This window comes from Eschrichtius robustus, chromosome 16, assembly GCF_028021215.1.
Source record: "Eschrichtius robustus isolate mEscRob2 chromosome 16, mEscRob2.pri, whole genome shotgun sequence".
Taxonomy (NCBI): domain Eukaryota; kingdom Metazoa; phylum Chordata; class Mammalia; order Artiodactyla; family Eschrichtiidae; genus Eschrichtius; species Eschrichtius robustus.
Window position 1 is genome coordinate 46,105,905 of NC_090839.1, and position 14,922 is coordinate 46,120,826.

Genomic DNA, 14,922 nt, shown 5'->3' on the forward strand with positions numbered 1-14,922 from the left:
TCCATTCATTGGGAGCAGACTGCACCTGCTGGTAAATGCGTTGACCAAGCAGAAGACACTACCCAGCCCGGCACCACATTCTCAGCCTGCACGCCTGAAGAATGCACAAAAAAGCAAGAAGGCTACAAAATGAAGTCAATAGGTCAGATGTGTTATTTAAATGTTTTGCGAGTGTCTTTGCTTCTTTAAATGCTCATGAGAGCAGCAGAATGTGCTAGAAGACCATTAGACAGGCTGGCATTCTTTCTTCAGCATAGTGAGTTCAAAGTTCCAGGGTTTGGATGCCACAATAAAGGTGCAATGAAACATCTAAAAGAGACAAAAACAATAACCAGCTTGTAAGAAAAATTGCAAAAAACAGAAGTCAAAAAACCCCAGAAGTTCCTATTTCCAGGTGCCAGGATTTGGCTTCAAGAGGGCCAAAAGGCCGTTTGAACCAGCCACGCCTCCACAGACCCCCAAGCTGTTGGCCCAATGGCAGAGCAGCCAGCCTCATGACTGGGATGGACCCCCATGGGTTCACCTCCCTGAGAGCTGAAGCCATCACGATCGTGGCTCCATTTGCTCCAGGTGAGCAAGAGTTGGAGCCCAGGACCAATTATCCTCAAGAAGTCCTCATGTCCAGCTCTGGCCCTTCGCCAGACTCGCCAACTTCCTGCAGCCCATGGAGGCCCCACACAGCATGGAGGGCCCAGTGGGTCCTTCCCAGGGGAGGCAGCACCACAAAAATAGCCAGGGTCCTGCGCGCCTTGGAAAGCGGTGTCAGAATCTGGCCAGATTCCACCAGGGAAAGCTTGCAGCTGGGGAGCTGGGAGGAGACACAGGGCCTGCAGAGGGAGCAGGGCTCCAGGCTCCTGGTGTGGATGAGATCACTGTGTCCCTCCTCTCGCCTAAAATCTTTATTCAATTAGAGTAAAAATATAAAGTACGAATAGCTCTTTATGGCAACACCCAGTAGAAGTGAAGTTGCATAAGATGCACAGACAGAGGGGTCAGGTTGAGGGGGAAATAGGACCAAGTGACCAGTAACCCAGACAGGCCACGGAGGAACTGAGGCCAGGTCGGCGGGGTGTCCAGGCCGGAGGGGCATCAGGATGGGTGGAGCTGGTTCCTGGCAGTGGCAGGGAGGGCAGGGAGGGCAGGTAGTGCGCTTATCAGAGGGTTAACTAATTGCTTAACTTGTGATCGCCAGGGTAGACGGGAAGCAATCGCGAAATAAAGGGATTGAAAACCCAATTATTAAAATCAACCATAGAGGATATTTTAGCACTGTATTAACATATTAAAAATCTTTAAGAGGTGAAAAAATATTGGACGAGGAATTCAACTTCTTGGAACTCTGCCCACAAGGCAACAACAATCAGATATACACACAAACAGAAATAAAGAAGAATATTCATTATGGCACTGTTCATAATAGCTAAAAATTAGAAAAACTTAAATAATCAATTCTCAGGGGCTGACTAAATAATATGTGGAAACACCATTAAACGAAGTCAAATAGTTTCATTACATAATGCCCTCAAATAATTTTACGGTTTTGGAAATCCTTAGATTTTATTATTAAATAAAAATCTAAATTGTGGAACAGTGTACAGTGTGATCCCCACTACACAAAAATACAAATGTAAAATGTAGAAAAAACTGGGATGTATAAATTTAAGTTGACAGCAGTAAACTTTCCATAAAGATATTTTTAGTTGATTGTTTTTTTCTTCTGTAGTTGATTTTAAGCTACTTAATACTTCGGAAAATTTCTGAATTTTCTACCTTAAGTGAATCGGGCCTATTACTATTTAAAACAGTATCAGGTTTTAAAATTTATTTTCCAAGGAGCTCAGATAGTTACCCTTTCTTCCTTTCTAAGTCTCAATAAATAAAGAAAACAGATAAGCTCGAATCTATAGGAGGTCAGAAACGGGGACTCTCTAGGAGTTCCATGATCCGTGCAAGGGCAGAGACTGGGAGGAATCCTTGGAGGGTAACATGTGATTTTGAGCAAGATGATCCAAGGCTGTTGAACTCTGTCTTAGCACCTACCTTCTGCATTTTGGGATCCCGTTGTACTAAGCAGTTTTCATTTTCCCCTGAAGCTTTCTTGCACATTGTCCGGGCAATTTTGACTTCAAGAAGGTAATCCAAACTATCCGTGACCTGTCCATGAGTAATTTAAAGTTAGAGATCATAAAAGAATATGTGGTATCAATTGTCATTTCTGATAAACAAACATGTCACTGACAGCTTAGGGCAAAAGATGTCTTCTCACCTCCTTCCCTCCTACAGCTTTTTTTTTTTTCTGACCAGAGTTTTGGAGTAACGCGGAGGTGGTTCTTACCTTGCTCTCTCTCTCTCTCTCTGTTTCTCAGTCTCTCTCATTATGGTATTTAATTTTAAAGTAATGACAACTGTCACCAAAATAAAGCAAGAAAACTATTCCCTAAAGACCATTTTCCTGGGAAAACTAATGGTTTGCTCACTGGAGCTTGGGAAATAACAGCATTTTCATTGAAATCCACTGAGAGTGTATCAATTCCCTTTAAAGCTTTGGTAGTTTTAGTCACCCTTGCCTTATTCCACGTCATACACCCTCCCAAATCCCTGAATTTCTGGGCATCTCCCCTCCCTTCCCCTCCCCATGCAGAGCTCCCGTCAGCGCTGTACTCAAGAAGGGTCTCACAGGGAAATGCAGATGAACAATGGCAAATGTCCACTCTCATGATTAAAGAATGAACAGGAAAACAAAGTTTACTAGACGTCAGGGAGAGAACATGTGAATGACAATGACCAAGTTAGTTAAACACCATAACTGAGCCCAGAAGAATAAGAGATAATTCGGAAAATACAGTAAATATTTTGGAAGTTCTAGAAAAGTCACCTGGGCATTGAACAAAATGCGTGTAGGCAGAATTCTAAGTACAGTTTCATGAATATAAAGTATACTTAAAAATTTTCAGTTATGCATCTAAGTGTCTGAAAGGACACTTGTGGGGTGCCCCCAGGATTGATGAGTCCATGGGGGATGGAAGAAATCAGTGGTCACTTTCACTTTTTACCTCAACTACCTCCAAATGTACCCCTAGCGCATTTTTCATGACTGGATATTAAGTTTCTCTGCCTCAGCACTGTTGGCATTTGGAGCTGGGTCCTTCTTGGCCACGGGGGGCCTTGCTGTGCCTGGAGGGTGGTGACCCACATCCCTGGCCTCCACCCCCCCAATCTCAGTAGCAGCCCCTTCAGTTGTGATGACCAGAAACATCTCTGGGCATTGCCAAAAATGTCCTGTGGAGCAAAATCCATGCCCATTTGAGAAGGAGTGCTTTAGCCTTGAGTTATATTTCCAAGTGAAAATTATCAAGAAAACAGACTTTCCCAAATCACACTCAACAACCACTGACCGACCACCAGCCCCGCCTTGACCCCCAATTGCCCAGGAAAGGGAGGCAGATGGGGATCCAGCTACGGAGGCAGCCCCTCACTCTTTTCATGGCCAGGCCTCTCTGACTCTCCTGGCCTCCTGTGACACCGTCCCCTCCTGGCTGGCTGCAATGTCCCATCACCTTCATTCCATCCAGCATCACTCAGAGGCAGTAGCATGGGCGGATTAAGAGCAAGCAGCCTGGGTTTAAATCTTGGCTCTTCTACTTAGTAGCTGTGTGACCCTGGGCAAGTTACTAAACCTCTCTGTGCCTGTTTCCTCTTATGTGAACTGGAAAACCTGAGTGCACCTACGGAAAGCCACTGGATCTAGCACAAAGTAAACATGGCTCCAGGCTGCCATTGGCGGTCTTTCCTACCAGCCTTCGCCGTGTGTGAAATCGGCAGCAGAACCCCAGCCAGCTATGAACTGGAGCAGGCGACCACATGCTTTTTCTTCAAGGGCCAGAGAGGAAATATTCCAGGCTTTGCAGCACAAATACAGCCCAGAGGACCCTCAAAAAGTGTGTGTGGCTGTGTCCTAATAAAATTGTGTTTATGGACACTGAAGTTTCAATGTAATGTAATTTTCATATGTCACAAAATAGTCTCCTTCTTTTGTTTCTTATAATCATTTGTAGCTCACGGGATGTACAAAGATGGGCAGTGGGCCAGATCTGGCTTCAGGCTGTTAGTGGCCACTGCTGATAAAGATCTTTGTACTTTTAACTTAAATCATCCAATGGAATAGAGCAGTTTTCTTTCTATAGCGCCTGGGCATATGTTATTTTTATCTGAATTTTCACCCAGCATTTTTTCTGTTCGCTTTTGTTAGGAGTTATTTTTGTTTGGGGGGTGGTGCATTCTTTCTTACCCCCTTTCTTCAATATGTTTTCCAGCAGTTTGTAGCTGGAATGCCAAGGAGTTTTAAACACTTCTGTTCTAGCCTCTTTTTGAACCTGTTTCTACCTGATTCTTTTGCATCCTTACCTGAATTTGAGCTGACAGTCAACTAGGAAATAAAATGTACATTCGTGGGATTCCCTGGTGGCGCAGTGGTTAAGAATCTGCCTGCCAATGCAGGGGACACGGGTTCGAGCCCTGGTCTGGGAAGATCCCACATGCCGCAGAGCAGCTAAGCGCGTGAGCCACGACTACTGAGCCTGCGCGTCTGGAGCCCGTGCTCCGCAACAAGACAGGCCGCGACAGTGAGAGGCCCATGCACTGCGATGAAGAGTGGCCCCCACTCGCCGGAACTGGAGAAAGCCCTCGCACAGAAACGAAGACCCAACATACCCAAAAATAAATAAATAAATAAATTTATAGAAATCAATTATAGGGGAAAAAAAGGAAAAAACAAAAACACATGGAGGCTAAACAATACGTTACTAAATAACCAAGAGATCACTGAAGAAATCAAAGAGGAAATGAAAAAATACCTAGAGACATATGACAATGAAAACACGACAATCCAAAACCTACGGGATGCAGCAAAAGCAGTTCTAAGAGGGAAGTTTATAGCTATACAAGCCTACCTCAAGAAACAAGAAAAATCTCAAATAAACAATCTAACCTTACACCTAAAGAAACTAGAGAAAGAAGAACAAACAAAACCCAAAGTTAGCAGAAGGAAAGAAAGCATAAAGATCAGAGCAGAAATAAATGAAATAGAAACAAAGAAAACAATACCAAATATCAATAAAACTAAAAGCTGGTTCTTTGAGAAGAGAAACAAAATTGATAATCCATTAGCCAGACTCATCAAGAAAAAGAGGGAGAGGACTCAAATCAATAAAATTAGAAATGAAAAAGGAGAAGTTACAACAGACACCGCAGAAATACAAAGCATCCTAAGAGACTACTACAAGCAACTCTATGCCAATAAAATGGACAACCTGGAATAAATGGACAAATTCCTAGAAAGGTATAACCTTCCAAGACTGAACCAGGAAGAAATAGAAAATATGAGCAGACCAATCACAAGTAATGAAATTGAAACTGTGATTAAAAATCTTCCAACAAACAAAAGCCCAGGACCAGGTGGCTTCACAGGTGAATTCTATCAACCATTTAGAGAAGAGCTAACACCCATCCTTCTCAAACTCTTCCAAAAATTTGCAGAGGAAGGAACACTTCCAAACTCATTCTATGAGGCCACCATCACCCTGATACCAAAACCAGACAAATTTACTACAAAAAAAGAAAATTACAGACCAATATCACTGATGAATATAGATGCAAAAATCCTCAACAAAATACTAGCAAACAGAATCCAACAACACATTAAAAGGATCATACACCACGATCAAGTGGGATTTATCCCAGCAATGCAAGGATTCTTCAATATATGCAAATCAATCAATGTGATACATCATATTAACAAACTAAAGAAGAAAAACCATATGATCATCTCAATAGATGCAGAAAAAGCTTTTGACAAAATTCAACACCCATTTATGGTAAAAACTCTCCAGAAAGTGGGCATAGAGGGAACCTACCTCAACATAATAAAGGCCATATACAACAAACCCACAGCAAACACCATTCTCAATGGTGAAAAACTGAAAGCATTTCCTCTAAGATCAGGAACAAGACAAGGATGTCCACTCTCACCACTATTATTCAACATAGTCTTGGAAGTCCTAGCCATGGCAATCAGAGAAGAAAAAGAAATAAAAGGAATACAAGTTGGAAAAGAAGAAGTAAAACTGTCACTGTTTGCGGATGACATGATACTATACATAGAGAATCCTAAAGATGCCACCAGAAAACTACTAGAGCTAATCAATGAATTTGGTAAAGTTGCAGGATACAAAATTAATGCACAGAAATCTCTTGCATTCCTATACACTAATGATGAAAAATCTGAAAGAGAAATTAAGGAAACACTCCCATTTACCACTGCAGCAAAATGAATAAAATACTTAGGAATAAATCTATCTAGGGAGACAAAAGACCTGTATGCAGAAAACTATAAGACACTGATGAAAGAAATTAAAGATGATACCAACAGATGGAGAGATATACCATGTTCTTGGATTGGAAGAATCAATATTGTGAAAATGACTATATTACCCAAAGCAGTCTACAGATTCAATGCAATCCCTGTCAAACTACCAATGGCATTTTTCACAGAACTGAACAAAAAGTCTTAAAATTTGTATGGAGACACAAAAGACCCCGAATAACCAAAGAAGTCTTGAGGGAAAGAAAAGGAGCTGGAGGAATCAGACTCCCTGACTTCAGACTACACTACAAAGCTACAGTAATCAAGACAATATGGTACTGGAACAAAAACAGAAATATAGATCAATGGAACAAGATAGAAAGCACAGAGATAGACCCACACACCTGTGGTCAACTAATCTATGATGAAGGAGGCAAGGGTATACAATGGAGAAAGGACAGTCTCTTCAATAAGTGGTGCTGGGAAAACTGGACAGCTACATGTAAAAGAATGAAATTAGAAAACTCCCTAACACCATACACAAAAATAAACTCAAAATGGATTAAAAACCTGAATGTAAGACCAGACACTATAAAACTCTTAGAGGAAAACATAGGAAGAACACTCTTTGACATAAATCACAGCAAGATCCTTTTTGATCCACCTCCTAGAGTAATGGAAATGAAAACACAAATAAACAAATGGGACCTAATGAAACTTCAAAGCTTTTGCACAGCAAAGGAAACCATAAACAAGACAAAAAGACAACCCTCAGAATGGGAGAAAATATTTGCAAATGAATCAATGGACAATGGATTAATCTCCAAAATATATAAGCAGCTCATTCAGCTCAATATTAAAGAAACAAACACCCCAATCCAAAAATGGGCAGAAGACCTAAATAGACATTTCTCCAAAGAAGACATGCAGATGGCCAAGATGCACATGAAAAGCTGCTCAACATCACTAATTATTAGAGAAATGCAAATGGAAACTACAATGAGGTATCACCTTACACGAGTTAGAATGGGCATCATCAGAAAATCTACAAACAACAAATGCTGGAGAGGGTGTGGAGAAAAGGGAACCCTCTTGCACTGTTGGTGGGAAGGTAAATTGATACAGCCACTATGGAGAACAGTATGGAGGTTCCTTAAAAAACTAAAAATATAATTACCCTATGACCCAGCAATCCCACTACTGGGCATATACCCAGAGAAAATCATAATTCAAAAAGACACATGCATCCCAATGTTCATTGCAGCACTATTTACAATAGCCAGGTCATGGAAGCAACCTAAATGCCCATTGACAGATGAATGGATAAAGAAGATGTGCTACATATATACAATAGAATATTACTCAGCCATAAAAAGGAACGAAATTGGGTCATTTGTAGAGACGTGGATGGATCTAGAGACTGTCATATAGAGTGAAGAAAGCCAGAAAGAGAAAAACAAATATTGTATATTAACACATGTATGTGGAACCTAGAAAAATGGTACAGATGAACCGGTTTGCAGGGCAGAAATTGAGACACAGATGTAGAGAACACACGTATGGACACCAAGGGGGGAAAGCGGGGGTGGGGGTGGGGGTGGGAGTGGTGGTGTGATGAATTGGGCGATTGGGATTGACACGTATACACTGATGTGTATAAAATGGATGACTAATAAGAACCTGCTGTATAAAAAAATAAATTAAATAAAATTCAAAAATTCAGAAAAAAAAACTTAATAGAATAGAAAACAGTCCTACATCTGCAGAACTACCTCATGCTTGGCAGGGGTGACACTGTGGTATAGTGTAGAAATAATGCTCTTTTTAACAAATGGTGCTATTTGGTTAAAAAACAAAAACAAAAAAAGAATACCACACACAAAAAATATACATTCGTGAAATGAAGTAGCAAACACTATGAAATGATACGTTAGTCTTGAGCTATGTGGGTCTTTGGTTTATTTTATTATTAAATACCTGCCTTTAAAGCAGAACCATCTATATCTATTTGTGTAGATGGAGAGCGCAGATTAAAACGTCCAAGAAAGTGGACTAATCCTGGGAAAGATGGGAACTTCACTAAGAACAGGTACCAAATCTGAGCCCCCTGGGGTGTCGACATCCATGAGGTTTTAATTCAGCCACCCAATGGGGACGCATATCCTGGCCCAGGTGTTGCTGCCTAAAAATACAAACCACACAACTGGGGCCACACGGAGAACCAGCAGGAGCCCGGGGCCCACGGCCTGTGCAGGTGGCCAGGAGCCAGGTGTCCCAGCCTCTTAGGGGATCCAGACGCTGAGTGAAACTTCTGCCCACATAAGAAAACAGGAAACAGAGGCAGGTTGACGGTGGCTGGAGGGTGGGCAGCACAGGTTAGAGGGAAGATGGGGCGAGTGGAGGAGGAAGAGGAGCAGAGGTGTAGGTCAGGCCGGCGTCACACGTAACCCGGGCCCAGTGGGGCCCCCTCACCCTCTGCCGACCCCTCTCGTTGCTCACCCCACCACCTCCCATCTCGGGCTCCTGCATAAACCTCAGGACAACCCTCTTTCTCAGGAAACACAGCGCTGGTTCAATGCACTCTTCTTAGACATGGTCCGTGTTCAAATCCCTCCAACTACCCTAAGAACATCCTTTACAGTATAATTTCAAATCCAAGAGACAATACAGGATCACATCTCGCATTTAACGTCATGTTTCTTAAGCCTCCTTTAGTGAGAACCGTTTCCTGCTTTTTCCCCCGTCTTTCACAGCACTGATATTTTTAAGCGGTCTTAGAGAATGCTGCATAATACGGACTAGCCTAATTGTCCCTCAAGATCACCCTCAGGCATTTGGGGCAGGAACACCGTACACAGGCGATGCTGTGTCCCTGCAGTGATGTCACATCAGAGACACACAGTGTCAGTTTGTCCCATGTGTCCTGGTTGTAATTAATTAACAAGCAATCTCTATAGCGGTCCACCCCCCCCTCCTCCTCCCCCTCCCCCTCTCCCCCTACACCGGGTGGAGGATTCATTGCTGATCTTCCGCCTGAGTTAGTTATTACCATAGTGGTTGCAAAAGGTGATTTTCTAGTTTCATATTCTTTCACATCTCTAAGTAGGCATTTTTCTGTAAAAAAGAGCCTTCCCTTCTGCCCTGGTTCCTTTTTACAGTGAAAGCTGGATGTGGAGTTTGTTCACTTGTTCACTGCGTTATAATCCATCCCTGTAGCCACTTAGGTAGATGATACCAGCTCAAACTGTCTCAAACTTGACCCCTTCAGGAGCCCTTCTGGGCTCTTACCTGTGTTTTCTGATGTGACTATAACTAAGTTTAAGTTATTTGAATGGATATATTATGTTTTATCCCAGAAAGATAAAGGAGGAAGTTTAATTAACTTTCTTCCAAAGACCCCTAAAATAAAGTTCATAAATTTTGGCTCAGGTGTCTCTCAGCTGCTCTCCACGGACGACAGCCCTGCCACAAGGGCGAGTGTGGGTACAGAGAACAGGGAGTGAAAGCCACTAACCTGCTCCTGGGACTTCAGAATCTGCATCACCTTGAAGGTGTACATGTCCTTGCTGGCCTTGTTGTATTCCTTCATGGCGAACCACAGTGCCTGCTGCACGTATACGTAGGATTCGGGGACGTCTTGGAATTTCCTCACCACCTTCGATGAACCCCAGGCCTGGACACCTCTGGACGCAAGGGCCACTGTGGCCATCAGGAGCAGCAGGCCGGGGCGGAGCCTGGCCATGGCACCTCAGCCCAGGGGGCACGGCCGAGTCCCTCGTGTCCTTGCAAGGCTGGCAGGGTCCTGCTACCTCTGCACCCGGCCCCTCCCAGCTCTGCTGCGGGCAGAAAGGGGAGAACAGCGGTTAACATCGTCTGCCCAAGAAAGAAGCCGCCTGCGAAATGTGCAATTCAGTCCATTTTCCCATCTTGGATGCTTCCTTTCTGGAAGGACACACACCTCTGTGCACTCACGTGTGGGCAGGATGCACACATACGTGTACACACACACATGCCTGTCCTTCCGGCCGGCTGGGTTGGGCCCCGTGGTAGGCACTGCACGTGCTGTGTGACCTCTCATCACCAGAGCCCCATGGGGCTGCGAAACCCTTCACACAGGAGGAAACGGCCACGGGGCTGCGTGTCTGCTTCAGACCAGGGCTGCCTTGCCTCAGTCTCACCCACGTGTAGGAGGGATCACGGCTTGTAAAGTGCATTTGCTTTAGAGGAATCCCTTCTGCCACAGAAGTTCACCAGGATTTGGCTCACGAGGCAGAGGCAGCGGCTAATGTGTCAGATGCAGACAAGGAGCAAGCCACTCGAGACAAAGCAGGATCCGTGGGTTGTGTTCGCCACAGAGAAGTGGGGACAGAGTGTCCAAGCTGAACAGGAGGACGTGATGGCCAAACCAAGAGATGCCTGGTGTCCATCAGGCTCTAGATACAGACACCCAGCACTGAACACTCCCGGGGTCTTAGCTTGGTTGCCCACCCAGGACACCACTCTGGCCCACGTGCCCTCTGCCAGGAATCGCCAGCCAAACCCAGGCCACGGGAGGTGACCTTCCCGTGTGCCTCCCAGAGACGGGCCTGTGGGGAGGCTGATGCGTGAGGACACCGGGTCCCCTCCGCCCGCCGGCCTGGCCCGTGGTAACCTGTCCCCTCCTGCCCGGCCTCCGTTCGACGGCAGCATTGACGTGACACGCGTGGGATTGGAGCGGTTCAGACCCGCTCCGTGGCCTCTGGAGCAGTTGCCCAGACACACGGGGCGGTTGCCCTGGGCCGTCTTCCACCCAGCACGGCTAAACCTGGGACCCACCTGAGCACCAAGCTCCTTTCCACGATGTTGCGGCTGAGCCGTGAGCCGGCCGCCGGCCGCAGGCGGTCTCTCTCCTTCCTCAGGACCCGAGCTCGGTGCCTCCTGCCCGTGGCCCGCTTGCCTCTGGCACGCTCAGTTCATAGCCATGCGCCTGCTCAGGGTGTCTGTCGGCGTCAGGGTGTGTCTGCCCTCAGCTGCCCTCCCTGCCAGTGGTCACCTCTGTTGCCCCTTTGTGATGTAAGCCCTGCCCCACTGATGCTGCCTAAGTGACCGGCCCCCCTGTCAGGGGACCCTCCGCCCTCAGAAGTCCACAGGCTCGCCAGGAGCCCCCAGCATCTGCCCCACGTGCTGAGTCCCAGCTCCCGTCCCTTGGCTCCTGACTTTCTAAATTTCTGCGCTTTGGATGGGCAGCTGGAAGTGAAGTCACCTCCAGGGCTGTTTCCATCAGTGTCTCATCATGTGGCCCCTCAGTCTTAGAGACACCAAACAGCCAGGCTCAGGGGACCTGGGGCCGGAGGCCCTCAGGTCGGAAGGCCAGGGGTGGTGCCAAGGACACGAAGTAGAAGGCTGGCAACAGACTCAGGCGTGATAAGCCTCTGTGGGATGAACAGAGGGCAGATCCCCCTTGGCCCGCCAGCCATTCCTCCCCATCTCCAGCCTTGTCCCTGGCAGGCTGCCCTTGTCCGGTTTCCTCTCCTGTGTGCGATTCTCGTCCCACACCAGGCTGCCCTGACGGTCGGGACTCCATCCCGCTCTGCTTTTGGGGTCTGGCTCGGCCACAGAGAGGGGCTCCCAAGAACTCAGAAGTTGGGAAATCACTACTTTTCTTTCCCGGATAAAATACACATCCGCCCAAGGAGGCTCCTACCTGAGATCCATAAGATAAAATCCAGACAAGGCCTGTGAGACCTGAGAGTCACCTGCTGGAGGGTCAAATGTGTGAGGCAGAATCCTGGGCTGGAAATCAGGAGCCCTTTCTGAGCTTGTAGAAAACACAGAAGCCAGGTGGAAAAGAACCATCAATCTGGCCACACATTTTGTACAGCACACGCTCACACACGCACATACTCTCACATGCTCTCGCCCCCCAAAGTCAACAGGTAAATGGGAACACAATACGTTATCTGGAAGATATTTGGCAAAGGGTTAAGTTCCCTTTTATGGGAAAAGCTCTTTTTTTTTTTTTAATTTTAATTTTAATTTTTTTTAACATCTTTATTGGAGTATAACTGCTCTACAATGGTGTGTTAGTGTCTGCTTTATAACAAATTGAATCAGTTACACATATACATATGTCCCCATATCTCTTCCCTCTTGCGTCTCCCTCCCTCCCACCCTCCCTATCCCACCCCTCTATGTGGTCACAAAGCACCGAGCTGATCTCCCTGTGCTATGTGGCTGCTTTTAAAATCCGAAAGAAAAAGACAATTTCCTCACTTGTCTCCGCTGAAAGGGAGCCAAAGATATGAGCATATTATATGTCCAGAAGGGAGTCCATTTCCCCTCTTGGCCCCATGAATCGTTTGAAAACTGTGGCCTGGGCTGAGGCCTCTCTCCAGCCACCCTGGTTGACCCGCCGTCCCCCCACCGCCCCCGCCCCCGCCCCCACATCTCTCCCTGGGAATCGGCCCGGGCCCACCCAGCTGGTCCCGGGGAAAGTTCAAGGGCGGGGGTGGGGTGCCGACGCTGCGATGGCTGTGGACCCACGGGGGGCTGAGTCCTGGGCTGGTGCTCAGGCCTCCACTGACGGAGTACGGAGGGGAGACAGCCCCCGGGCCCTCTGGGCACGGCCCCACTCCCCTCCATCCCCCACAGCGGGCTCACCCCAGCTGCTTTGGGGTCATCAGCAATGGCAGATACTGACTGTTCAGAAGCGATTGCCCCTGACGGTGGCAACTGGGATTACAGGAGGGGCCGGCTGGAGCTTCTCACCCCGGCTGCCTTAGGGGATGCGGCCAGAGGGCAGCTGGGACGCACGGGGCTCACTGCAGGGGCAGGGTGGTTTTTAAACAACTTTACTGAAATATAATTCTCATGCCATACAATTCAACCATTTAAGTGTGCGATTCAATGACTTTTAGTATCTTCACAGAGTTTTACATCCAAAACCACAATCGGCTTTCCCAGCAAGGCTGAACCAATACCCTCCCAATCTCCCCGCCTCCTTCCAATCCTAGGCAACCTCGAATCTGCTTTCTCTATAGATTTACCTATTCTGGACATTTCCTGTAAATGGAATCATACTGTATATGTCTTGTGGTGTATGGCTTTCTCTTAGCATGTTTTCAAGGTTCATCTGCGTTACAGCATGAATTGCTACTTCATTTCTTTTTATTGCTGAATAACTTTCCTTCGTGTATGTGTGTACTGTGTTTCATCTATCCATTCACCAATTAGTGGACATGGGGGTTTTGACTACTTTTTGGCTATTATGACTAACGCTGCTACAAACTTTCATATTTGGGCTTTTGTGTGGACATATGCTTTTATTTATCTTGGTATACAGGTCAGAGTGGAATTACTGGGTAACCTGAACTCTGTATTTAACTTTTTGAGGAACTGCTAGATGGTTTCCCAAAGTGGCTGCAGCATTTTACCTTCCCATCAGCGGTGTATGAGGGTTCCATTCCTCTACATCCTTGCCAGCACTGGTTACTATCTCTGTATTTATTTATTTATTTACATTTTGGCTGCGTTGGTCTTAGTTGCAGCATGTGGGATCTTTTGTTGCGACGGATGGGTGGGATCTTCAATGCAGCACATGGGCTTCTCTCTAGTTGTGGCATGCAGGTTTTCTCTCCAGTTGCAACGTGCTGGCTCCAGAGTGCATGGGCTCTGTAGTTTGCGGCAGGTGGGCTCTCTAGTTGAGGCGCTCGGGCTCAGTAGTTGTGGTGCGTGGACTTAGTTGCCCTGCGGCATGTGGGATCTTAGTTCCTTGACCAGGGATTGAACCCGCGTCCCCTGCCTTGGAAGGCAGATTCTTTACCACTGGACCACCTGGGAAGTCCCACTATCTCTGTTTTTGATGATCGCCAGCCTAGTGGGTATGAAGGGAGACAAGTGGTTAGACTTTGACAAATGTGACTCAGAACATTTTAATTTCCATAATATCAAAGAGCTCTTGCAAGTAATTTTTAAAAAGACAAAAACCCAACAGGAAGCTTGGAGAAAAGTAATCAATACAGAAGTCACAGAAAAAGAAATATAAATGTCTTTAATACATGTGTGAAAATATGCTTAGCTTCCTTAACAACAGAAATTCAAATGAACCCAGCCATGAAGTGTCACTACTCTCCTACACTTTGGAAAAAAGTTAAAAAACAATGACAGTGTCTGGTTGATAAGGCGCCTTCATCAGCATTGGTAGAGTAGGAATCCAATGTCTTTGCTCAGGGTGATTTAGCAATCTCTGTTAAACATTTAAAAGTTACATAGCCCTCAACACATCCACATGCAGGAGTTTGTCCCACAGAAATATTTGCCTACATGCACAAAAGGGCATGGGGACACAGTTTTTTCTTGGCTGGAGTAGAGTAGTTACTACCTAAATTTTTCTGTCTTTATAGACTGCGCCTATCCCGGACCTTCAGCTGGAGAGAGCAGGCTTGGGTTGGACAGAGGAAAAACACATCTGTTTACAAAATGGCATCTTCACCAACTTTGTCAGCACAGATCAGTTTCGACATCCTAGGCAGGGTTTAGGTGGAGGGGAGGGACGCCCCGTGGGTACTTGGTGTGGAGGGAGC

At 46.1% G+C, this 14,922-nt stretch overlaps 1 protein-coding gene across 1 annotated transcript; it reads right to left on the reverse strand.

Annotated features, from left to right (window-relative positions):
- Positions 1 to 225: 225 nt before the first annotated feature.
- LOC137778372 (cystatin-13-like) lies at positions 226 to 10,103 on the reverse strand. The gene is made up of 3 exons (XM_068565382.1): positions 9,876 to 10,103; positions 2,041 to 2,154; positions 226 to 309 (listed from the first exon to the last, which is right to left on the reverse strand). Exons 1-3 carry the CDS (start codon positions 10,101 to 10,103, stop codon positions 226 to 228), a joined length of 426 nt encoding a protein of 141 aa, XP_068421483.1.
- Between the last annotated feature and the right edge of the window lie 4,819 nt (positions 10,104 to 14,922).

Coding starts and splice junctions, on each gene's coding strand:
- LOC137778372 (XM_068565382.1), bottom strand. CDS start 10,103: ATGGCCAGGCTCCGCCCCGGCCTGCTGCTCCTGATGGCCACAGTGGCC. Junction 2,155..9,875: donor TTCTGAAGTCCCAGGAGCAG/GTTAGTGGCTTT, acceptor ACTCATGGACAG/GTCACGGATAGTTTGGATTA. Junction 310..2,040: donor GGGATCCCAAAATGCAGAAG/GTAGGTGCTAAG, acceptor TGTCTCTTTTAG/ATGTTTCATTGCACCTTTAT.